At 37.6% G+C, this 27,740-nt stretch overlaps 1 protein-coding gene across 1 annotated transcript; it reads right to left on the reverse strand.

The window, feature by feature from the left end:
• Window positions 1-14,220: 14,220 nt before the first annotated feature.
• Window positions 14,221-14,600, reverse strand: LOC147612580 (putative histone H2A.5). The gene is made up of 2 exons (XM_086783524.1): window positions 14,527-14,600; window positions 14,221-14,482 (listed from the first exon to the last, which is right to left on the reverse strand). The coding sequence occupies exons 1-2, from the start codon at window positions 14,598-14,600 to the stop codon at window positions 14,221-14,223; spliced, it is 336 nt and encodes a 111-aa protein (XP_086639650.1).
• Window positions 14,601-27,740: the final 13,140 nt, after the last annotated feature.

The raw sequence follows: 27,740 nt of genomic DNA on the forward strand, positions 1-27,740 counted from the left end.
ACCCCACTCATTGATATAACTAAAGGCATCAAGCCTTTTAAGTGGACAGATATAGAAAAGAGCGCTTTCGAAAAGATGAAAGTCGCAATGTGCAGTACCCCGATGCTTAAGCTTCCAGAGTTCAACAAGGAGTTTGAGATCCACACAGACGCATTGGACGGGGCCCTTGGAGGAGTTTTATTACAAGACGAGCACCCTGTCACATATGAGTCTCGCAAGTTCAGCGATGTAAAATGCCGATAGACCACACATGAAAAGGAAATGCAAGCAGTGGTTCATTGCCTTAGGAAATGACGTCATTATGTGCAAGACAAGCACACGAAAGTTCTTACAGATAACATATCTCTCAAGTACTTTCAGACGCAACCCAAGTTGTCACCAAAACAAGGCAGATGGCAGGATTACATTGCAAAATTTGACATAGATATTATTCACAAGACGGGGAAACATAACTTGATGCCAGATGCTCTAAGCCGTAAGCTGCAGTTGAATGCAGTGAGTGTTGCAAATGAGGTGTTGTTTGACAAGATCAGAGATGCTCAGAAGTTAGATGCAACAGTCATTCGCATGGCCACAGAGTTGCACAGTGGTACTTCAATCGTGGGTTTATTTGAATTCAAAGATGGAATATTCTACGTCCACCAAAAGGTGTATGTGTCCAATGACCCGGACCTCAAAGCCATGCTACTTTGGGAAACCCACGACTGTAAGTTGGTCGGGCATGGTGGGCAGAAGTTCTCGCTCGAGCAACTTCGACGTCATTTCTTCTAGCCACGCATGACTGAGGATGTCATTGAATATGTTCGTACATGCCCAACTTATCAACTCGTGAAGGCACATCGAGTCAAACCAACTGGTTTATTGCAAACCATGCCCATCCCGTCAAGGCCGTGGGACATTGTCAGTATGGACTTTATTGTGGATCTCCCGGAGTCCCATGGATACAACACCATATTTGTGGTAGAGGATATTTTAGTCAAGTGTTCAAATACCATGAACTGCCAACGGCTATTGTGTCAGACTGGGACAGTAGATTCATGAGCAACATGTGGAGAGAACTGTTCAAGTTAATAGACACACAATTGCGCATGTCTTCAGCATATCACCCACAAACAAATGGTTCAACGGAACAAATTAATCAAGGCATAGAAGACTACATTTGCAATTACGTTCATGCCGATCAGAAGGATTTGGCGAACTACCTAGAAATATTAGAATTCCATTTTAACAACTCCGTGCACAGTGCTACTTGGGTACACTCCGTTTGAGCTAGCCACCGGTAAAGAGGTCAATACACCTCTTGCCATTGCCACCCACAAGAGATGTGCATGCCGAAGATGCAGATACAGAGGAATTTTTACAGAAATGGTAGAAGAGAATGCAGGTTGCACAGCAGAATCTAGAACAAAGCAAAGTCAGATATGTCAAACATGCCAACAAGAAGAGACGTGATGACGAATTTCATGAGGCCCGAGACTTGGTCCTGGTTAGTGCCCAAAACATTGCACTACCTGCCAACCTCACACCGAAATTCAACCATCGCTTCTATGGCCCATACAAAGTGCTCAAATCTTATAATGGAGTCACCTACAAAATAGATGTGCCCGCAACAGTACACATACATAATGCATTTCATATAAGCCTACTCAAGAGGTTTGTCCCCGTCGATACCAGGTTTGGTCGCCATGTATCGATGCTTGCAGATGGTGCAACACCCACCGTTACGCCTTTTGAACCAGAACTGATATTGAAATCACGGTTCTGGTGAGGAACGCCAGAATTCTATGTGAAATGGAAACATCGCCCCATGACAGATTGCACATGGGTGCCACAAGGAAAAATGATTCAAATGGCACGTCCATTGGTTCTGCAGTTTTACAACATAGTGCCCGTTGAGGATGATGTACATCCAGAATAATGGCTTGAAAGGGACTTCAAGCTCTTCAAAAGGGGGGTGTATGTGAGGCATGGGATTTTTGGGATTTCTATCCAGCCTCTTGATAGTCGGCCTATGAGGTGATCTGGATTGGCCTATTGGTTGGCAATATAAGCTTTTCCTTGGCCATAAAATCTAGCAGAAAAAACCCACCAGAAAATTAAGAGATTTGGATAGGTCAAAAACCCACCGAAAATAGGAATTAAAAAATGAACTTCTAGCATGCACAACAAAGAAGAAAATTTTTGAGTTCAATGCTTCCATTTAGATGCACACAATGTATCTCATTGAAATCCCATTGCACTTTGTGAGATTTGTTGTTTTGAAAAATGATGGAACATATGTAGATGATCCGTTGTTCAATATAGGATTAAATTCGGTAGGTGCCACACTTGGTGGCCATCCGACTTCATTCATTTTGGGAGGTGGCTGATATTAAATTTGTGCATTAAGGGATGTTCTTTTTCCTAAAAAATTGGTAGTTGGCGGTGACTGCTGGCCTTGAGTGTCAGTGAGGGAATATTCTATTGTGTTTATTTTATCCATTTATGAATGAATGCACAACGTTATTATCTTGAGCATGAAACCATTGTGGAAGTATGTTGTTTGTCGAAAATGAGCCTTGCATCTAGAAGCAATATCAACAACAAATCCTCTAGATATCCACGCCGTCATCTCTGCTCCCAGTCTTTAAGTGTGTGTGAAATGGAGGGAGAATCTCAGCTTCTTTCAGGACGACGTAAAAAGCGTAAATCTATTGTGCATGTCGAAAATCGTGGAGCCATAAGTGAGGAGAGACCCACAACCTCAGCTCCAGCTTGGAGGGGTCTTTTTGAAGACCCTGGAAATGTCATTTTAGAAGGAGATGAAGAAGAGGCCAATCATGCCAAGACTACCTATGTTGCAGTCCATGGAATGGGACCTCTAGAGAAATGAGTGGAAGGAGATGATGTCAGCCTTTATGAGGATGATAACGGCCATGGGACGACTCATGGAGGAGAATGAAGGGCATGATTTGAAGGATGCCATGCAGACGGAGGAGGGTCTTGAGAAGAAAGGGAAGGCATAGATGAGACACAAAGTAGCCAAAGCGAGGGCACATGCACAAAGGACACCTCCAAACAGGTCAAAAAAATAGAGATTTTTGGGAAGATGATGAGAACTAGAAGCCACAAGGATGGACCATTATTGTGTTAAGGATATGAATGTTCTGTATGTTTTGAATGAATTGTTCTCTAAAAATGAGTTTTGTATGTTCTTCTTGTAGAAGGGATCTTTATCCTAGGATTCTGTGTGGGTTGACCAGACTATAAGGAACCCCAGAATCAATTGGATTTTAAGGTGAAAGAGTTTATCCCCTAGTTGCGAGATGAGGACATCTCGTGTTTTTTAAGTGGGCTAGGATGTAAGATTCCTCCCTCTAGCTTTTGAGGTTTAAAGGTGTAAGAAACTCCCCTTCTGTTCTTGAAATTATTCCCCTCTCTGAAATAGAAGAAAGATCTTGTTTTACCCTGTTTTGGTCTAGAGATAGATAATCCAAAATTGAGATACCTTTAGATATAAAAATCCTCCTAGTGTCTAAAATGGATTCCCTTGAAACAGAAGTTCAAAATGAACTTTCCAAGGTGAATTAGGAAGTAATTGAAAATGTGTATAAGGGACCTTAGCCTAAAGCTATACATTTTAAGAATTTTTTGGATTATGGTCCAATTAAGGTTCCAATGGGCCAATTGAATTGATCCAAGTGTTGGAATGAGATAAATCCAAAAGAATAAAAACAAATATCCAAAAATGAGTAAATGCTCACATAAGATGAAGAGTTGACTGAGTACAAGGTTTATTAGTTAAAAATTATAAGATATTACAAAAAAATGACATATTTTGGAATAATGATGCATTTTTGACACCTTGGTAAGGAAAGGGGGAATCTTGAGGTAGGTGCCTCTTTCACGTGTGGAAGGGTTTTTAATTCAAAAAAGTTGTGATATTTTTATCTCTCCTCTCTCTTGGATCAAACCAAATCAAAAAGGGATCCAAACTGGTCCAAATCTTGTCCAAATTGAGTCAAACTGAACTTGGAAAATTCTAGAACCCAGTTGGACTTCGTTAGTGGCCTACCTCAACTATAAATAGATCCTCAGTCATTTGGAAAAAATATTGGAGCTATATCATGCCAGTATTATATTAAAATAATCATATTTTTTGTTATCCCTTAAATTTTCCTTTCTTGAGAGCTTGAAGCTTTCTCTCTCTACAACACTTCTTGGAGTTGCTCTTCTCCTCTTGGTGGACCAAATAATTATTCAGGGGCTTCACTGCAATTAGAGAATCAAGTTAAACTTGGAGGTAAAATCAAATTTTATGATTTTTTCCAATTTATCTCAATGACTTTCCTCTTCTAAACCCCTCTCAAGCTTTAGAAGATTTCTAAATAATTGTTTTAATTCAAATCAAACTTTTCCTAGGTTTTTTAATGTTTAATTAACATTAAGTTAACCTTTATGTTTAAATTATAATGCTTTCTTAAAGTAAATCTCTCTCTCTAAAAGAATAGCCATCTTTATGGCTAAATCCCTTGAAAAAGGATGCTTCTCATTGATAGTCTCTTAATTCAAAGCTAAACTCTAGGCTTGATAAGCTAGAGATTAAGAAAATGGTATTTTTATGATTTTGTGTTAAAAAATAATGGTTATTTCTTTTAGATTATTTATAAGTAGTTAAAAACTACTTTGATTGATTCTAAATAAGAAATAGATTATCCTATTGATTTGGAAAAAGAGAAATAATGAAATTAGCTTAATCTAGTGGAATATTCATAATTAATTTATGATTATGGTTAAAATTATGATTTAAATTCATAGTTTGATTTTATGCATAAAAGAGGAACTACTATCATATTTTCATATTACAAGCTTTTATTCTTTAGAAAAAAATTGAGAATTATCAGTAATAGCTGCGAAGCTATGGCAAAAGTTTCAAAAAATAATACATATCTTATTTTTATGCATAATGATAAAAGAAAACTTCATACCATATTCAAGGATTGGACATCCTATGCAAAAAGAATGATTTTCATCATATTCATGAGAACTATTTTTTTTTCTAATTATGCATAATTAATTGATTATGAGAAAAGAGTAAATTTTGGTAAATTTATTTTTATGCAAAAAGAGGAATTCCCGTGATAATTGAGATCCAAGTAATTAAATGGTAAAAGAGAAATTTTTGACATAATTCAAATTATGAGTATTTATCAAAAGTGGAATTTTGAGCATTATTAATTTTATTGGAAAATATATGTACAATTGATTTTTCTAAATCCCATGAATCTTTTACTCAAAAGAAGAATATTGAATATATTTCACTTGAGAAATTTGAGAGAGAATATGAAAATATCCATGGAGAAAAAGTACCTTTAACTAGGCCAATCAATTGGCAGAAACTTAGAGAAGTCCCATCGATATATCGAAAGCAAAAAATAGTAGTAAAAGTGGATGTGACAAGATGTGATGTAGAGCCAAATGAATGTGAAGGGATGTTAATGGATGCAATGTGAGTAGATGAGATGTGAATGTGATATGATAAGATATGAATGTGACGGGATGTTAATGGATGCAATGTGAGTAGATGAGATATGAATGTGATGTGAGAATCAAGCTAAACTTGGAGGTAAAATCAAATTTTATGGTTTTTTCTAATGTATCTCAATGACTTTCTTCTTCTCAACCCCTCTCAAGCTTGAGAAGATTTCTAAATAATTGTTTTAATTCAAATCAAACTTTTCCTAGGTTTCTTAATGTTTAATTAACATTAAGTTAACCTTCATGCTTAAATTATAATGCTTTCTTTAAGTAAATCTCTCTCTCTAAAAGAAACTTTATGGCTAAATCCCTTGAAAAAGGATGCTTCTCAATGATAGTCTCTTAATTGAAACTAAACTCTAGGTTTGATAAGCTAGAGATTAAGAAAATGATATTTTTATGATTTTGTGTTAACAAAATAATGGTTATTTCTTTTAGATTATTTATAAGTAGTTAAAAACTACTTTGATTGATTCTAAATGAGAAATAGATTATCCTATCAATTTGGAAAAAGAGAAATAATGGAATTAGCTTAATCTATTAGGATAATCATAATTAATTTATGATTATGATTTAAATTCATAGTTTGATTTTATGCATAAAAGAGGAACTACTATGATATTTTCATTACAAGCTTTTATTCTTTAGAAAAAAACTGAAATTATCAGCGAAGCTATGGCAAAAGTTTCAAAAAATAATACATATCTTATTTTTATGCATAATGATAAAAGAAAACTTCCTACCATATTCTAGGATTAGACATCCTATGCAAAAAGAATGATTTTCATCATATTCATGAGAAATAATTTTTTTTCTAATTATGCATAATTAATTGATTATGAGAACAGAGTAAATTTTGGTAAATTTATTTTATGCAAAAAGAGGAGTTCCCATGATAATTGAGATCCAAGTAATTAAATGGTAAAAGAGAAATTTTTGGCATATTTCAAATTATGAATATTTATCAAAAGTGAAATTTTGAGCATTATTAATTTTATTGGGAAATATGGATACAATTTTGTAAATCCCATGAATCTTTTACTCATCAAAAGAAGAATATTAAATGTATTTCACTTGAGAAATTTGAGAAAGAATATGAAAATATCCATGGAGAAAAAGTACCTTTAACTAGGCCAATCAATTGGCAGAAACTTAGAGAAGTCCCATCGATATATCGAAAGTAGAAAACACTAGTAAAAGTGGATGTGACAAGATGTAATGTAGAGCCAAATGAATGTGACAGGATGTTAATGGATGCAATGTGACTAGATGAGATGTGAATGTGATAAGAGGAGATGTAAACATGATGTGATAAGATTTAAATGTGATGTTATAAGATGTGAATGTGATATGATAAGATATGAATGTGATGGGAGAATCAAGTTAAACTTGGAGGTAAAATCAAATTTGATGGTTTTTTCCAATTTATCTCAATGACTTTCTTCTTCTCAACCCCTCTCAAGCTTGAGAAGATTTTTAAATAATTATTTTAATTCAAATCAAACTTTCCCTAGGTTTCTTAACACTAGTTCTGTAATTGGACACTTAAGTGTCTTGAGACACTAAAGTGTCCTGAAAAGTTCTTGAATTTTTGTGGGCAATCCATTAAGAGTTTTGAAATGCTTAACATCCACATATGTTCCTCAAGACCCAAAAATTCCTTGAGATTTTTTAAATTGCACTTTTCTTAGCTTTTGCAAGGCAATATTTTAATTTTCTTAGACACATGCTGATAAAATGCATGATTTTTGCTGTTTTCAAAATAGTAGTAATTTGGACATAACTTTTAGAAGGGACATAGTTTGATCATGAAACTTGGCTTGATGGAAAGCCCATGATGTAAACTAAATCTTGGAATCATCAAACGATAATTATTGGATAAATTTTTGACTCGTTAATATTGAAATGACGTTTTTTTATACAGGTGGAGCATGAATTTTTCTCCTTCCATATGCAAGCTAATAATGTAAAACTTGAGGTGCACCCATGTTATATAGGGTAAATACTACTTTGTTTTGAATTTTACAAAACTTTAGAGCCACTTTTTGGGCCTCTTCTCATACATGGCCTTTTGCGCAACCTGTTTTTAATACATAAAATGTCTAATTATGAGCCTAATTTTGATTTTCATCAAAGGAGAAAGCTGTGTAAGTGCATTATTTATTGTAACTATAGGTGTAGACTACTTGTGCAAGCATAGTTATGATTAGTTTTTGATAAAAGATGATCAAATTTTGCATTTTTATTTTTTACAGTTTTTTTAGAACTAGGTGATAAGAACCTAGTTAAGTGGAGGCTAAGTTAGTGTCATACACATCAAATTATGGCTTATTTATCTTATCTCAAGCATGAAAACCAATAATCAACATTCTCATTTATAGGACTACATTATTTTTTAGTGACGTGATTGAGTTTTGATAATACGCGTTACTTTTGCTGATTTTATGCAACTTTTTTGGAAAAAATTCTAGGAAAGGAAAATGTTTTTTTTTGGTGAATTTCTACCCCTTGGACTGATGTATGCTATCAAAATATCTTGGGAAAAATGCTATTGATATCATTGGATTTTTTTTTTGAGAGAATGATGCTTGCATATTTGGAAAAATCCTGAAAAATGTTCATTTTCAAGACATATGCTACTTTGTTGCTTATGTACTTCCAAATAAAAAGGCATTTTATATGTTTAGCATTTTTTACATAAGCATAGGGTTATGTTCTACATACCCAATGAAGCATTTTGGTTTTTAAAGCCTACATTAGGAGTTTGATTTTTTTTTACAACCCCCAAAAAAGGACACTTAAGTGTCCTGTTTTGGTACCAAACTAGTGTTAATGTTTAATTAACATTAAGTTAACCTTTATGCTTAAATTATAATGCTTTCTTTAAGTAAATCTCTCTCTCTAAAAGAATAGCCATCTTTATGGCTAAATCCCTTGAAAAAGGATACTTCTCAATGATAGTCTCTTAATTCAAAGCTAAACTCTAGGCTTGATAACCTAAAGATTAAGAAAATGGTATTTTTATGGTTTTGTGTTAACAAAATAAAGGTTATTTCTTTTAGATTATTTATAAGGAGTTAAAAACTACTTTGATTGATTCTAAATGAGAAATAGATTATCCTATCAATTTGAAAAAAGAGAAATAATGGAATTAGCTTAATCTATTAGGAAAATCATAATTAATTTATGATTATGATTTAAATTCATAATTTGATTTTATACATAATAGAGGAACTACTATCATATTTTCATTACAAGCTTTTATTCTTTAGAAAAAAACTGAGAATTATCAGCGAAGCTATGGTAAAAGTTTCAAAAAATAATATATATCTTATTTTTATGCATAATGATAAAAGAGGACTTCCTACCATATTCTAGGATTGGACATCCTATGCAAAACAAATGATTTTCATCATATTCATGAGAAATGTTTTTTTTTCTAATTATGCATAATCAATTGATTATGAGAAAAGGGTAAATTTTGGTAAATTTATTTTTATGCAAAAAGAGGAGTTCCCATGATAATTGAGATCCAAGTAATTAAATGGTAAAAGAGAAATTTTTGACATATTTCAAATTATGAGTATTTATCAAAAGTAGAATTGAGCATTATTAATCTAATTGGGAAATATGGGTACAATTGATTTTTGTAAATCCCATGAATCTTTTACTCATCAAAAGAAGAATATTGAATATATTTCACTTGAGAAATTTGAGAAAGAATATGAAATTATCCATGGAGAAAAAGTACCTTTAACTAGGCCAATCAATTGGCAAGAAACTTAGAGAAGTCCCATTGATATATCGAAAGTAGAAAACACTAGTAAAAGTAGATGTGACAAGATGTGATGTACAGCCAAATGAATGTGACGGGATGTTAATGGATACAATGTGAGTAGATGAGATGTGAATGTGATAAGAGGAGATGTAAACATGATGCGATAAGATTTAAATGTGACGTGATAAGATGTGAATGTGATATGATAAGATATGAATGTGATGGGAGAATCAAGCTAAACTTGGAGGTAAAATCAAATTTTATGGTTTTTTCCAATTTATCTCAATGACTTTCTTCTTCTCAACCCCTCTCAAGCTTGAGAAGATCTTTAAATAATTGTTTTAATTCAAATCAAACTTTCCCTAGGTTTCTTAATGTTTAATTAACATTAAGTTAACTTTTATGCTTAAATTATAATGCTTTCTTCAAGTAAATCTCTCTCTCTAAAAGAATAGCCATCTTTATGGCTAAATCCCTTGAAAAAGGATGCTTCTCAATGATAGTCTTTTAATTCAAAGCTAAACTCTAGGCTTGATAAGCTAGAGATTAACAAAATGGTATTTTTATGATTTTGTGTTAACAAAATAATTGTTATTTCTTTTAGATTATTTATAAGTAGTTAAAAACTACTTTGATTGATTCTAAATGAGAAATAGATTATCCTATCAATTTGGAAAAAGAGAAATAATGGAATTAGCTTAATGTATTGGGATAATCATAATTAATTCATGATTATGGTTAAAATTATGATTTAAGTTCATAGTTTGATTTTATGCATAAAAGAGGAACTACTATCATATTTTCATTACAAGATTTTATTGTTTAGAAAAAAATTGAGAATTATCAGTAATAGAAGCGAAGCTATGGCAAAAGTTCCAAAAAATAATACATATCTTATTTTTATGCATAATGATGAAAGAAGACTTCCTACCATATTCTAGGATTGGACATCCTATGCAAAAAGAATGATTTTCATCATATTCATGAGAACTATTTTTTTTTCTAATTATGCATAATTAATTGATTATGAGAAAAGAGTAAATTTTGGTAAATTTATTTTTATGCAAAAAGAGAAATTTCCATGATAATTGAGATCCATGAAATCAAATGGTAAAAGAGGAACTTTTGGCATAATTCAAATTATGAGTATTTATCAAAAGTGAAATTTTGAGCATTATTAGTTTTATTGGGAAATATGGGTACAATTGATTTTTCTAAATCCCATGAATCTTTTACTCAAAAGAGGAATATTGAATATATTTCACTTGAGAAATTTGAGAAAGAATACGAAAATATCCATGGAGAAAAAGTACCTTTAACTAGGCCAATCAATTGTGGTAGAAACTTAGAGAAGTCCCATCGATATATCGAAAGTAGAAAATAGTAGTAAAAGTGGATGTGACAAGATGTGATGTAGAGCCAAATGAATGTGACGGGATGTTAATGGATGCAATGTGAGTAGATGAGATGTGAATGTGATAAGAGGAGATGTAAACATGATGCGATAAGATGTAAATGTGATGTGATAAGATGTGAATGTGATATGATAAGATATGAATGTGATGTGAGAATCAAGCTAAACTTAGAGGTAAAATCAAATTTTATGGTTTTTTCCAATTAATCTCAATGACTTTCTTCTTCTCAACCCCTCTCAAGCTTGAGAAGATTTCTAAATAAATGTTTTTATTCAAATCAAACTTGAAAAAGGATGCTTCTCAATAATAGTCTCTTAATTCAAAGCTAAACTCTAGGCTTGATAAGCTAGAGATTAAGAAAATGGTGTTTATATAATTTTGTGTTAACAAAATAATGATTATTTCTTTTAGATTATTTATTAGTTAAAAACTACTTTGATTGATTCTAAATGAGAAATAGATTATCCTATCAATTTGGAAAATAATGGAATTAGCTTAATGTATTGAGATAATCATAATTAATTTATGATTATGATTAAAATTATGATTTAAATTCATAGTTTGATTTTATGCATAAAAGAGGAACTACTATCATATTTTCATTACAAGATTTTATTCTTTAGAAAAAATTTGAGAATTATCAGTAATAGCAGCGAAGCTATGGCAAAAGTTTCAAAAAATAATCCATATCTTATTTTTATGCATAATGATAAAAGAAGACTTCCTACCATATTCTAGGATTGGACATCCTATGCAAAAAGAATGATTTTCATCATATTCATGAGAAATAATTTTTTTTCTAATTATGCATAATTAATTGATTATGAGAAAAGAGTAAATTTTGGTAAATTTATTTTTATGCAAAAAGAGGAATTCCCATGATAATTGACGAGACAATTGAGATCCAAGTAATTAAATGGTAAAAGAGGAATTTTTGGTTTATTTCAAATTATGAGTATTTATCAAAAGTGAAATTTTGAGCATTATTAATTTTATTGGGAAATATGGGTACAATTGATTTTTCTAAATCCCATGAATCTTTTACTCAAAAGAAGAATATTGAATATATTTCACTTGAAAAATTTGAGAAAGAATATGAAAATATCCATGGAGAAAAAGTACCTTTAACTAGGCCAATCAATTGGCAGAAACTTAGAGAAGTCCCATCGATATATCGAAAGTAGAAAACAGTAGTAAAAGTGGATGTGACAAGATGTGATGTAGAGCCAAATGAATGTGACCGGATGTTAATGGATGAAATGTGAGTAGATGAGATGTGAATGTGATAAGAGGAGATGTAAACATGATGCGATAAGATGTAAATGTGATGTGATAAGATGTGAATGTGATATGATAAGATATGAATGTGATGGGAGAATCAAGCTAAACTTGGAGGTAAAATCAAATTTTATGGTTTTTTCCAATTTATCTCAATGACTTTCTTCTTCTCAACCCCTCTCAAGCTTGAGAAGATTTCTAAATAAATGTTTTAATTCAAATCAAACTTTCCCTAGGTTTTTTAATGTTTAATTAAAAAACCTTTATGCTTAATTAAGCCTAAAGGTTAACTTAATTAACATTAAGTTAACCTTTATGCTTAAATTATAATTCTTTCTTTAAGTAAATCTCTCTCTCTAAAAGAATAGCCTTCTTTATGGCTAAATCCCTTGAAAAAGGATGCTTCTCAATGATAGTCTCTTAATTCAAAGCTAAACTCTAGGCTTGATAAGGTAGAGCTTAAGAAAATGGCATTTTGATGATTTTGTGTTAACAAAATAATGGTTATTTCTTTTAGATTATTTATTAGTTAAAAACTACTTTGATTGATTCTAAATGAGAAATAGATTATCCTATCAATTTGGAAAAAGAGAAATAATGGAATTAGCTTAATGTATTGGGATAATCATAATTAATTTATGATTATGGTTAAAATTATGATTTAAATTCACAGTTTGATTTTATGCATAAAAGAGGAACTACTATCATATTTTCATTACAAGTTTTTATTCTTTAGAAAAAATTTGAGAATTATCAGTAATAGCAGAGCGAAGCTATGGCAAAAGTTTCAAAAAATAATCCATATCTTATTTTTATGCATAATGATAAAAGAGGACTTCCTACCATATTCTAGGATTGGACATCCTATGCAAAAAGAATGATTTTCATCATATTCATGAGAAATAATTTTTTTTCTAATTATGCATAATTAATTGATTATGAGAAAAGAGTAAATTTTGGTAAATTTATTTTTATGCAAAAAGAGGATGATTGTGCGAAGAAGATCGTCAGTGTAGCACGTTGAAGCTTGCCGATCTCCCGGCCAAGCTCTTCTCACCCCCGTACCTAGTTCAAACCAAGGCACGGCGGGTTGAGGCCAAGTCTTCACCTCCACACCTAATCCTCCACCGTACCGCTTTACCACGGCACTCACAGCACGGTGGATTCAAGCCGTGCTCCCCCCGGGCCTCTCCGCCAACACCCGGGGTACCCTCGCCAACATATCTAGTTTCTGGAAATTGAAGTGAGTGCAAACAATTGTGAGGTGCATATAGCTTGAATATGAAAATGAGGCGGATCACTTACAAGGATGTAGCATGACTCATGCCCATTACAATATACTCATAAACCATTATGCATGAACTCATGCTTATCCACATAGCTCCAAATGTCCGCCATTCATCCAAAGATCCAACATCAATCAATAAGCACAAGTGAGGTAATACCATATACCAATGATATCAATATCCAATTGGTATCACTCCCATAAGCATTGCTTATGAGTAATTGGCATCAAATGGCATTCAAGGGCATCAACTTGCATGTGAATGTAGCATTACCAATTGATTCCAATCACACATCAAGCTCTTCCAATGCTCAATAGCATCATTCCAATGCATAAAAGCATCATGTCCATAGCAAAAACCTTCTCATTATTACCCAACATCCACTCCATGCATGTGGCTCAATCAATGCATCTAAGTATATGCATTCCTTCATCCATTTATGCATGGATTCATCAAAGAATCCTGCATTTGTCTCACAAATGGCCACATGACATCCAAATGGGTGTGATTAAAGAAAAATGTTAAAATTCTATAAATTAGGGTTTCCTTTCATGAATAACCCCAATTTGTCCATAGCATGAGGATTAATCACCAATGCTTGAGAAAATGGCCATAGCAACTCACCAATGGTATTCCGAAAGCTTCAATGGTTGGATTGTTGCTTGATAGAGCCTTCAATGGATCCAAATCTTGAAGATTTTTGCAATTTCTGAGAGCTGCTCAAACCTCCTCTTCTCCCTCTCCAAAAGCAATGAAGAACTCCCCAAAATCCACCAAAAAGATACCAAACATCATAGCTAACAACCACATGGATCTTGTGCCAAATGGAATAGATCTTGTGCCAAATGTAATAGGTCTTGTGCTAGCCTTCTATGGCTTTGAAGCAATAACTTCATATGGTAACAAAACAAAGCTTAATGGCCATAATTTGCACCAGCAGAGCAGCTCAAGTATCAGAAGCAGCAACCGGTAGTGCTGGAGAGGAGACAGCCTTTTTTTTTCGTGAGCAGCAGCACACGAATCTCTCTGTGGTGTAATGGATCTTCTTCTTGTTGTCACAGGCAGCATTACCAGCCAGCTCAAGCACCTCGGCCGCCAGGTATTCGAGGACCGCTGCAAGGTATACGTGAGCGCCGGAGCCGATTCTCTGAGCATAGCAGCCCTTCTTGAGATAGCGAACCAAGCGGCCCACAGGAAATTGCAGCCCTTCTTGAGATAGCGAACCAAGCGGCCCACAGGAAATTGCAGCCCTGCTTTCAAAGTCTTGGACACAGCCTTCTTCTTGGGCTTACCACGACCTCCTTTGCTCCCACCTTTGGCGTCCATGATCGACACAGCCACAAGCAGTATGAGTGAGTGGAATGGGATAACACTTGCAATAGGATAACACTTGCAGCCATTAGAATGAGTGGAGATGGACAATGGTGAGCTATGTGAGAGAGATTAGGGTTTGGAGCAAAGGGAAAGAAATTTTCAGAAAAAATGCATGTAAATTGGTACTCTATGTGTTCCTCTCCTCAAGATCAACAAAAGCCCTAGCAAATGGGAGCAAAACGGAGGAAAGATGAGAAGTAATGGCTATGGAAAGCTTGGAAAAGAAGCACAAAAAGATAAACATGATTAACATAGAGATTAACAGGTGATTAATTTAAATTTTTTCCAATTTTTGTACCTCGCTCCAAATAATTGGTCTAGGGTGCCCAAATTAGGTCCAATTGAGCTAAATCTCCATGAAATCACATGAAATCACATGAAATGATGTCTCCTCTCCACTAATCTCTAAAGATTAAGTAGAAATTAAGCAAGATTAAGCCAAAACTCCAAGAAATCAAGAGAAAATTCAGAAAATTATCAAGAAAATGACTAATCTCATGCCCAAAACCTTGATAATGGATCAAAGTCAAGGCTGTGATACCAAATGAAATGGATCTAGAGCAAAATATTGAATCAAACACATCAAAGCAAGAATCTAGTATCCATTAATCATGAGATTAGTTATCAAATGGCTCATCACATGAATATACAAGAGAGAGAAAATCTATAAGTGCATGAGCAAGAGAAGATGCACAAATAGCCTAAGTGTGTTTAACCTCTCACCAAGAGGATGGCTTTCATGTTAGCCATGAACTTGACCATGGAAGGCCAAATCTCCATTGATGGAGCCCAAAGGTCCAAGATGACCAAAATTAGTAAAAGTGTCAAAAGATCCTACCAATGTACCCCAAGCCCTATTTATAGTCACTTTCTCCTTTTGCCCATGGGCCCCATGTACATGTGGAAATCAAGCTCTATGGTTCATGACAATGTCCCTCGTCTCATGAGGTCAATGCCTCTACTGCAACATGAGCTATGACACTTTGTCTGTTCTACAATCTGGTCAGAGTGTTGGGTCTCAGCGGACAATCCTTATACATATGGTCTATCTCACACCCAATGCATAAAGGGCTTAATGAGAAGCACCTATAGAGGTACTTTCCATCCCTTCCTTGATTGGACACTCAACCACTCGGGGAGGTCCTGCGCACTTGTAGCATTGCATGGGTGGTCGTTTAGCCATTGTATTCATGTCCTGGCCTCATGGGATTGGGGTGTGGCTAAGTATACTGGGAACATTTGGTTGCCCTCAATCATGTAGTGGCGTAGAATTTGGGAGGGTGGACTAGTTGGCGCTCGAGGGGTCGTAGGTGGGACCTTCACAGAGTTCCCCCTCATCCCCTTCTTCAAAGATTTATGTCATGGTGGTTATCTAATGAACAGGTGTGATTCGTGCCAATGGGGGTTGAGGTGGGAGAACTAGGGGTGGTAAGGGCATTTAGAGGACTCAGAATTCCTCTTTGGGCTACTTCTTGGCCTGGTTGAGGTACGTTGTGAATAGGAGGTGCTGGAAAGAACAACGGTTGCCTTTGGTTTGCATGCAAGGCTTGAGGTAGAATGCGGGCTTGATCAGCCCATAGGAGTTTGTGACTTCATGTTTGCCCCATGTTTGGAGATATGTGCAATAGGGTGGAACGGGGTCACAGATGTGGACACTCCTTGATGGTATGGTTAGCTCGACAAATCGGGCACCATATTATCTCCCTCTTTGGATAGAGATGGGGTTGGCCAACGTGATCCCGACCTTCGTCAGTTCTCCACTATTGGGTCATTTGCTGCATTAATGCAGTGGCCAAGTGCTTGACCTATTGTCCAGAGGTGGACTCCTTGCTCTTTCCATCAGATCTTGTGCTGGTGGCCTTGAATGCGGCTTGTGATGTACCCTCATGGAGTTATCGAGAACGTGTTTCCCTGAAGTTGTCCTCAAAGTCCATAGCACTCCTACAACATTGCTCGAAGGAGGTATGGTCCAGGGAATACAAGGAATTGTGTAGGGTTACATCATCTAGACCTTTCAAAAATATCCCTATTAACCTTTCATCAAAGAACTTGTCTCTGGCACTACACAAGCGTGGAGATATCTGACTCTGTTGATGTAATATCAGATGGTTTCACCAACCTTTTGTCTAACATTGTGTAGTTGCTCAACAGGATTCCATCTAGTTCCCTTGACAAGAATATCCAACCTTTAAGTCCTCTTTCAAGGCTTTGAAGGTGGCTTTATCTTATGTTTTCAAGGACCTAAACCATTGACTAACTTTATCATCTAGGGTGAGGCCAAAGGAACTCACCTTGACTTGATCGTCCACATGGCTAAAAGCGTCACAGATCTGGGTGAACGTCTCTAAGTGCGGAATGGGTTCTCCAGTCCCATCAAACTTAGTAATTAGCTTCGAGATGTTTGCGGGTTTTTTCTAATCTAGTGTGCGTCATTGTGTAGTTGCTCAATAGGATTCCATCTAGTTCCCTTGACAAGAATATCCAACCTTTAAGTCCTCTTTCAAGGCTTTGAAGGTGGCCTTATCTTATGTTTTCAAGGAACTAAACCATTGTCTAACTTTATCATCTAGGGTGAGGCCCCAAAGGAACTCACCTTGACTTGATCGTCCACATGGCTAAAAGCGTCACAGATCTGGGTGAACGTCTCTAAGTGCGGAATGGGTTCTCCAGTCCCATCAAACTTAGTAATTAGCTTCGAGATGTTTGCGGGTTTTTTCTAATCTAGTCTGCATCTTGGTATTGGTTAAGCTGACGCTGGGGGCGTGATGCCAGTAGCCACCCCCTCCCTATTTCCATGGCTATTCTCAATATTTCTGGTGTTAGCCCGAGAGTGGGTGCTGGTTGGGGAACGATGGGTGGAGGAGCTAGGCCAGGAAGATAATAGACCATAGGAGGTACTTGTCTTATGGGTGGATTGTGCCTCATGTGGCCCCATGTGGTATCCTGGGTATACTCCGTGAGGTGGATATTGTTGATATACAAGTGGGCCTAGTGGATGTGACAGGGCTGGGTAGGCCCTTTCTCTCTGATACGACTTTTTAGGCCCTTGGGAAGCTAGATATGGACCCAGGTTTGGTATGGGTATGTAGGCTCAAAATGAATCAGCCACCCTCGAGACACGCATGGCTCTCCACACTCGTGGACGGGGTTTGATGGCTCTCACTTTGCCCTATATCTGCTCTAGGATCTAGAGGCGGCATGGGCTCTCTTTCCTATTAGTGTTTCATACCTCTCGCCCTGGGATGTGGCTCTTTCGACTATGCGTTTCCCATGATAAAGTTGTGGAGCCTCAAAGTAAGGCTTCTTTGTGAATGTGTGGGGAGCTAGGGTCTTTCTCTTAGATAGGTGGTCTCTCTATACACTGAGCTTCAAGTTCTGGTGTGTCGAGGATAGGCGTATCTCGTCTCATGCAGGGACGATCTTTGGTCGTCTCATTGGTGTTGTCAAAGACTAGCACCATTTGGCTCCAAGCTGTATTGACCGATGGGTCTGACCTTATGAGCGAGGGAGCTTCAAGATAATTTATATCATCAAAGAGAGGGTTGTTTCAGACCAATTTTCCTTAACGTAGGTGTATAAATGTGTGTGAATTATTGTGTAGGACCCCCCTATGCTGAACATGGGGGTCCTACATGTGTGGAATTACTGTGTAGGATCCCTTGTGATGAACAATCTTTTTTTTTGGGAAATACTATGGCCATAGGCTTTAAGATGGTATGGGCATACACTTTGTTGAAGACATAGGCATATGTTTCTCAAAAAGAAGATGACCCAAGCGTACGCTTCCTGGAAGACATGGACGTCGCTTTAGGAAGGAGTGAACAAACTCTTTTGAATGATGAAGGTACGGGCATGGCAAAAATGACATGGGCATGGCAAGGTTGCCACCACGGGTGTAGGCTTTAGAAAGGAGAGATGGTACAGGTGTGGAAAAAATAACACGGACGTACACTTGTTGTAGCCATGGAAAAATAAAATGACACGGGCATGGTGAAACTGACATGCGCATGGCAAGTTGAAGGGAACAAGTATATGCTTTGGAAAGGAACAATTGTGCGCTTTGAATGGTATGGGTGTATGCTGTAAATGGTGCGAGCATTCACTTAGAAATTTTCATAGATTTGAATTATGCACGTCTGACTGCCACCTACAAATATTCTGTGACAGTGCAGATGTACCCCTTGTTTAAATGCAATTTATGCTTACTCAATGCAATTATTCCTTTTTTAACGCACAGTGCTAAATTAATGGCTAGAGATCTCACAAGATTTTCCCAGGAGGAATGAACGGGCGTGGCAAGTTTGCCATGGTCGCTATGAATGAAATGGGCGTTCACTTCTCAGAGTTCATCCAGAATGGGATTTTTACCTACGTTCCTGCTCTGAATTTTGTTGATTTAGGCATTCCCAAAATATTTTTTGAACTTTTGTTTTTATGGGGAGCTAGAGCTAGTCTCTAGCTACCTATTGATACCTAGAATGCATAAAGAGACCTAATAAATTAAGAATAATTTGATGATTAAACTATTGTGAAAACTCAAAGAAAGAGGAAATAAAAAATTGTATGAATGTCAAGAGCAAAAATTAAACACTTACTTGTGTCTCTCACACTTGTTGGTGAAGACATCAATGCTCCAATGCTCTCGTTGACCTCCATAGCTCAATTGAACACAATCAATCAAACAAACAACAAACTAAAATAACATGAAACCAATCGGTGGATTTGTACTCCTATTGGAAAAATGAACATGAAATATGTGGATGAACCCTAAGCTAAGTGCTATCTCCGGTAGTGGTGCCAAAGATGTTAATCTAAATATACAACCTTGCACACAAGAGAGGGGAAGAAGAAGAGAAACACCCATGCAAGGGTCGAGTCAGAGATGTGCACTTAGCCAACCCTAATGAGGGCTAACTCCCCTTTGTGAGGCCGCTAGGGGCTCACTCCACCACCACTTGTGTCACCCAAGTGGAGATTCACAAGCTAGGTGAGGAGAAAAGAAGAAGGGAGCTATGGAAAGCTCAACCTTCACTCCAAAGGGATCTTGGTAGAGAGACAATAGAGGGGAGAGGAGAAGAGAAGCTAGATCATTACCATCCCGAACATGCACACACAACAACAATCAAGCATGCAAACATTTACAACACAAGCAAGCATCCACAAGCTCAAGAGAGTGAGAGAGAGAGAGAGAGAGAGCAAAACTTAATTGAGACTAATGGGATTGTCCCTATTCATATTCCATAAAATGTCTTATATACAAGAGCTCTCATTTTACAATGGCTGGCCACCCATTTACAATTGGGGGCCCAAAACTAGCTTCCTAGCTCTATGTACATCATTCCTATGACCGGCATTACACAAGCCGTAAGCTCAGTCATCCCATATCTCTTTTATCATTCAGCGCTTTGCGTAGTTACAAAAAAATAAGTTACAAGAAAGCGTGGGCCACAATTTAAAAATAATGTTAATAACCAGAGTGGTTAACAACTAATATTAACTCAAAGAGGAATATAACCATTAGTGAGAATGGCAATAATAAAGTAATTTTATAAAATTATAACATGCACCTTTTCATGTCATGTGTGTGAGATACAATTTTTTGGAAATAGTTGTGCCTCATCTTGAGAAAAATGCTAGATGAAAATTCACAATAGCCAGTTCAGGGATTCTCTTTAAAGGAATTGAGCCGATTGTAGATAATGCAATAGTAGTGTAATATTTTCAAAAAGAATGGCTATTCTCTTGAATTTTTTGGTTTCACCAAGAGTGAAGCAAAAGGAAGTGTGTATATTTCTCAAGAATAACACTATTGCAAGGGCTTCTTAGTAGCAATTGCTAACTTAAGCTAGAGTTTATGAGTCGAGCTCCATGCCTAATGTGATATAAATTCTTTCTTACTATTAATAAAAAAACCTCTTTTCTCTTAAGAAAAAATGTGTATGGTTTTTTTTGGCCAAAGATGGGTAATGAAGGAATTTGTGTTGAAGGTTTGATTTTGAACATGAAGGAATTTATATTCAAGCAAGCTCTTGAGTCTTTGCTTGAGAGCCACCAGGCTATACCAACTTATCCCAACTCACTAACGCACCTTGGAAATGTGTATGGTTACCAAAAGAAAAAAAATCCGAATCAAAGGCCAGAAGCATGTAGATGATCACCACCAGTGCTCACATAACCCGGTTTGTAGTGTAATCTTTCTAGCCGAAATTTAGAAATCTTGGTTGGAATTTGATATTGTCTTTAATTTTAAGGGTATAAATTTGTACATTTTAGTTCTTAATCCCCTCAATGTAGTTTTTCCGATCGAAATTTAGAAATCCTGGTTGGAATTTGATATTGTCTTTAATTTAGGGGTTGAAATTTATACATTTTAGTTATAAATCCCCTCAATTGTACAATTTCTAGTCATTTGCAAGACTATGCCCCATCAATTGCATGATTTTTAATGATTAAATTAAATTCTAAATCCCAATTAAGCCTAAGCGTAGCCTTTAATTTTTGAAGGGTTAAAAAAGCTATTTTTTTCGAGCACTTGATCATCACCTTTGAAAACAAATCTCCCAAATTGAACGTGATGACACCAAGTACCAAAACACATTTATGTGGTCTTACTGCTTTTCCCAATCTTATCGAACTCAAAGCTGGTGTGACACGTTTACGTACTTGAGAACGATAGTGGGAGCGTGGAGTGTGCATGGGAAGAGGGGATGTGTATGAGAGTCTCGTGCTCTCGCAAAGACAACATCTGCGCATTTATGGCCCCCCTCCCAAACCCAAAAAAAAAAGCAGAAAAGCAAAAAAACCCAAAAAAAAACACGCTTGCCTATTTAGTCCAAATTGCTTCTTATTCTGAGCATTCTTTCATCATCGCCATGGATCCTGACTTCTTCTTGAACCTCCTTTCTACTGATTTTGATGAGTTTGATGACTGGTACAGTGCAGGCGCCCAATCTAGTGATCCTTCTCTCTCTACCCACAACGTTTGTGAAAGGAATATTGGTACTAAACCGCCAGCTATGGATTTTGAGCCCCTAGAGAAATCTGTGACCAGTAGTATCGGCACTCCCTTCACATCTGTGCTCAAGATTTCCGACATAGCCTGCGCCCTTGGGAAGTTCTCAAAGCCTTCTCTATGCTCGGAGTCTTTAAACTCGACTGCTGCGGCCGGTCGTGAGCTGGACGTGCCCATGGCCGGTAGCCTCAGTAAGAAGCCGCCCACCGGCAATGGCCATGCCCATGCCCATAGCCAGATTATCAGTGAGAAACGCAATCTTTTGCAGGTGGTGGTGGACGACGATGATAATAATGAGATCAGTGAAGATGTTAAGCCTGAATTACCTACAGCTTCTAATTCCTTTCGTCTATGTTTTCCATTTCCCTGTACGCAAAGCTGTAGCCCTGCGAAAAGGCCCAAGATCTCTCAGAGCTCTAAGTTCGGATTAGACATTAACACTGCTTTGAGGGCTGATATTCTTGATGTGGGTAGAAAACCTGCCAACAGAGAAGGCCTGTCCCAGCGAGAAGCCCACATTCAATCTGAGAGGCTCAGAAGGAAGAGTATGTCAGATAACTTCACTATATTGCAGTCTTTGGTGCCTAGACTCAAGCTTAAAGTAAGTTAAACGAGCCAACTAAGTTATAATCTACTTGAACTTATTATAGCAGTAAGTTAATCTGGTTTAATCAGCTTCTCTTGGCCTTATAATAATCAGCAGATGTCAGTAAGTTAACCCAGCTTAATTTATATCAGCTCTCTAAGTGTTCTAAAATTTATTTTAGCCGTGTGTTAATCTACTTTAATAAGCTTCCTGTAGGCTAATCACATGAAAAAAGGTAAGTTAATCTCCTCTAATTAATCTTACTATAGTACAGTCAACCTTCTCGTTGGCAATGAACATGGGTCGTACACTTTGATATTATAATGTCATACTCTCGCCTGGGTGTGTGTTCATATTCGCGGTTTGATGTAATCATATCCTTAGTAATGATTTGATACCTAATCTACAATAGGATTTTGTTAATAATGAGGGACTGTTATTCGTGTTTGAGCTTAATCAAGAGTAATTATCATAAATCATCATATGATGATCATGATTGTTGAGGCTGGAAGTGTCAGGACGGAATTCAAAATGCTTAATGAGCTTAATCGTAAATAATTAATTATATGTCGAGAGATTGAGCTTGCAGATCATGAATGATCATATACTGACTGAGATTAAGGATGAGGGGAAGTATAACTGTTTGAGCTTAATCATGACCGACGACATGCTGTTTTCTGAGCTTAATGAAGATGAGGGGCAGTATTCATGTTTGAGCCTAATCATCTAACATGGTGATTTATGGATGTGTTAAGGTTGAGAATGAGGGACTGTGGTGTGAATATTAATGATTGTTCAGAGTGCCAATGGGATGAGAAATATATGATGTAATCAAAGTGTGTGCTTATTGATGAAAGGTATTAATTGCATGCCTTGCTGCAATGCATGGATTAGTGTGTCACAAAAATGAGATAATGTATGCAGTTAATTTATTTACGTGAATGTGATAGTTGTTTGCTGAAGGCAGTACACAAGCTTATTAATTGAGAATATGGTGATTAGTGAGTGGGTGAGATGATCAACGTGAGATTAATTGATAATATGGTGATTAATGAGTGGGTGAACTGAACTACGTATTGAGATTATGGATGTGCAGCATACAGACCGGATCACGATCTTGACAGAGGTAGTCGCCTACATTGAATCTCTGCAAGGAACGTTGAAAGAGTTGGAACAGAAGAAGGTTGATTTGCTCACGATATTGGGCTTGTCGGAAGAGGATTATTATTACACGAGCCTGCAAGCTGAACACATGCAGAGGGGCTTCATGAGTTTATCCGATCGAAGGGCGAAGAGAAAGCCCTACAGTAGTATTGATAAAATCCAATTATTGGATTGCCATGCAGAGGTTACTGTTCGCATTTCTGGAGTTGACGTCTTTGTCAGTCTTAATTATGCTCCTAAGCAGAAAGGTGTTTGGTCTAAGGTCTTGCTTTTGCTCCAACGACACAGCATTGAAGTTGTCAATGCCACATTGGCCGCCACCAGTGGCGATAACAATTTCCATTGCATCCGTGGCAAGGTAATTAGTCATTGACCCTGCCTTAATTATGCCATTGTACTCAGTTACCTTAATCCATGGTTTCGTATAACCTCACTCAAGTGTGCTGATATCCTATGCATGTAGCTAATCCATGGATTGATTGCTAACCCAACCCGTCGATTAATTGTTTACTTCACGTGTGCTTTAGTTTTTCACTGGAATCATGTGCTAATGAATGCAATCAACGTCTAACTCGTTGCTTAAATGCATGGATTAGTGCCTCACTTAACTGTGTTGATGCATGCAAATAGCTTATCCATACGTGACTTCTTAACTTTAATTGCATGGACTAATGTCACGTTTGAATGTGCTAATGTATGAAACTAACTTAATCCGCAGGTTAATTTCTTAATTCATAAGTTATTCTAATAATTTCCACGATTATCACATCAGTGAAAGCTGTTCACATGCCTTTCGATTGTCAAGCAGGTTGAAAACATCTCCGAGGTTGGATGCGTGGATCTGCAGGAGAAGCTAGAGGAGCTAATTGCCAAGGAATTCAGCAGGAGACCCAGATCATGATATCCAGATTGGTTTAGTAATCGAGCTAATGATATCTAGACTGGTTTATTGATTAACCCAATCGAATGGTGTAATATTATATATGGTATTTGCTATTGTATAGTTACCTTATCTCATGTAGCATCCTTACATTTCATGTCGTCAAAACATGTGATCTTCTGTCAAAAAAATGGAGCTATTACTCTAAGCATGGGTTTTTGTGAGGCGTGGAATTTTTGGGATTTCTATCCAGCCTCACATGGTGCTCTGGAGGTATGCTTGGACGCCCCGAATTCTTTGCATCTATATGGGAGTACCTTGAGGTGGAGTAATGTGGCCTATAGCCCGACCTCTCCTACCTTCGTTTAGATTACAAGACGGCTTGTAGGCAAGGGATCCCGTGCCTCGGATACCCGCAAGTCATTTTCTCTCATCATTCTTGTGATCCCATTGTAATCTCCTCGCATGTTGGCATTTTATCAATACAAGTTTTGGGTTGGAAGCCCTCATTTGGGTGACACCGTTTTCCATTGCCGTTCGTACGTTTTTGGTCATAACTCCTTCATACAGAGTCCGATTTCGAAGTTCTAGTACTCAAAATGACCGGCTCGTCGTCCTCTTTGAGAGGAACTATAGGTCTTGGTGTGCACCATTTAGCAAGTACTCTCTGTTCTCACTTTTGTACTAAATTTTCCAGTCCCAAGCGGGAACTCGCGCCCAGAACGTGACCCGAGATCACCGCTCCGTGACACTTGGTATCAGAGTACGAAACGCCGCGTCGCGGTGAGTTTGATCAAGACCACGGAAGGTGGCTACCTGGACGCGAAGGAATCCACGAGAATTGAGGAGGAAGCAAGGCAAGAAAGAGAGGCAGAGCTTGACGCACCGAAGTAACAGCTTGGATTCGACATGAAAGGCACAACAGAAGTCTCGAGTCAAGAGCAATAGATACTCGACAACACCAAATGGATGACCCAAGGGATCCAGGGCGACTTTGCAAGATCACCAAGATGATAGACTAAACCGGCTAGAAGGCATATTGGCCTCCTTAGTCGAGCAACTACACAAGAAGGATGGCAGTCGACCTTCGTCGCCAAGACAGATGAGGTCGAGGTCCCCTCCCAACGTCAACACAGAAGATGGAATGACAAGACTCAGAGTCATCACATGAGGGATACGGGAAGTACAAACCGTTATCCCCAGAGAAGTATACTAGGCAAAGAGATTCGTTTGTGGTGGTGACAAGGTGGATCCGTGAGACAGAGGATTATCTCACCATGAACAAAGTGTCTCATGAACACTCGATCCGTGTGGCGTCGCGACTGCTATCAGTGAATGCATACACATGGTTTCTGGGAGGTGAGGCAAAAAGGTCATGGACAAGGTGGGATGATTTTACCAAGGACATGGCCGAGTATTTTGTACCACGGAATGAAGTCTTCAGGGTATGTGATGAATGGCGTAACCTCAAACACGCAAATGGAAAACTGCGAGATTATATCAACAAATATAGGCAACTTATGCTGCAAATTATGGATATGCATTCTATAGATAGATTACACGGGTTCCTGCTCGGATTGTGTGACTGGACCCGCGCAGAGAGATCGAGAAGCAGGAGCCTCAAAATTATGAGGCGGCACTCACAATGGCGGAACGGCTATCCGACACTAAGAGCAGAAAGTGGCAAAGTAAAAACAATGCAACAGGAACAGGGGGATGGAATGGTGCCAAACCTCAAAAAAAGAATGATAACTCCTCCAATGAAACTCGAGAAGAAAATTCTGGGACAAGTACAAGTGGGGCAAGGTTGAGTGGATCTTGCATACCCCGAACCTATGGGAGCAATACCCCAATCAACCAATAAAAGGGGATTTTTCAATATTGCAAGAAGGCGTCCTCTTCCTCCCCGACATGCCTGTGCAGAAGTTGCGTGGGCAAACATTATGACAGTGAATGCCCTCGCGTCGACCTGCACAAAGCCGAGTTACCACCGTTCAGGCCCAAGGGCAAGAAGAGAATTATGAACAGGTGGATCTACTGAGGATCACCGAGATTTAGGATACAAAGATCTCGTCTTGACGAGGCAATAGCCCACCAAGGGTAGGTGCCATGCAGGCAATACGGAAATGCATGGCAGCACAGTGATCGACAGTGCAAAATGTGTATTTCGAGGCTCATGTTGATGGCCTAAAGCAAAACATCATGTTGGATATGGGAGCCACCCATAATTTCATCACCCCAAAATGCGCTAAGAAGCTGGGAGTGAAGGTGTGCGACTCCAGTAAACTCTCAGTGTCGCTTGCACAAGGACAGGATGACAATGTAAAGATGGCATACAATGTGCAAGTGCAGGCACGCGCATGGAAAGCGCGATTGGATTTCATAGTTGTGCCCATGGATACTTTCAAAGTGATTGTTAGGCTCACTTGGGTCGACAAATATCTCATCGCCTTTATAGGAAAAGGTGTAAATAACATGATACTGGATATGCAGGGTACAGGAGTCAGTGTGCCATGCATCCGTCCTCACTCAGGGGATAAAACAGTCAACAAGGACATTGGAAGCAAAATCCAAGACACCCCAATGTATGCAGTAGGGTCGAGTAAGGCTCGAACAGTAACAGATTGCCGTGGAAAGATGCCGGAATGGTGCAGTGCCAAGCACGCAGAGAGGGCAACTAAGGAGGGCTGCCAAATACATTTATGCATAATTAAGGTCAAGAATGCACATCAGAAGAAGTGCAAAATTGGTGAAGCAGAAATACATGAAGTGTCACATGAGCTCCAAGATGTCTTGCCCAAAAAATTCCCAACTGGGTTACCGCCAAAAGGATAAGTGGATCACAAAATCGAACTCTTGCTAGGGCATAGTCCTCCAGCTAAAGCTCCATATAGGATGGATGCTACAAAGCTCAAGGATCTCAAGGTACAGTTGAACGAACTGGCTGAAAATGGAATGGCCCGCTCCAGCAAGTCACCGTATGGTGCACATGTGCTGTTTGTCACAAAGAAGGACGGGTCAGCTAGGTTATGCACCGATTTACAGAGACCTCAATAAAATCACCATCAAGAACCGCTACCCCATACCAGTAATGAAGGAACTCTTAGAACAATAGGCGGGAGCGAAGTACTTCAGTCGGATCGACTTACGATCTGGATATTATAAGATACGAATCGCCGAAGACGACATTGAGAAAACGGCGTTTCGCACAAGGTATGGAAGCTACAAATGGTTGGTGTTGCCGTTTGGGCTAACCAACGCCCCGGCCATCTTTTGCACGATGATGAATGATATTTAAAGATTATCTAGATAAGTTTTTGATCATATATATAGATGATCTGTTCATATATAGCGAAGACTTTGAGTGAGCATAAAGAACACTTAAGAAAGGTCTTCCAAATGTTACGGCATCACAAACTGTATGCCAAGCCAGAGAAATGTGAATTTGAA

The sequence above is a fragment of the Cibotium barometz genome, chromosome 45 (assembly GCF_041138505.1).
Source record: "Cibotium barometz isolate CiBa-2024 chromosome 45, ASM4113850v1, whole genome shotgun sequence".
In the NCBI taxonomy this organism is placed as follows: Eukaryota; Viridiplantae; Streptophyta; class Polypodiopsida; order Cyatheales; family Cibotiaceae; genus Cibotium; species Cibotium barometz.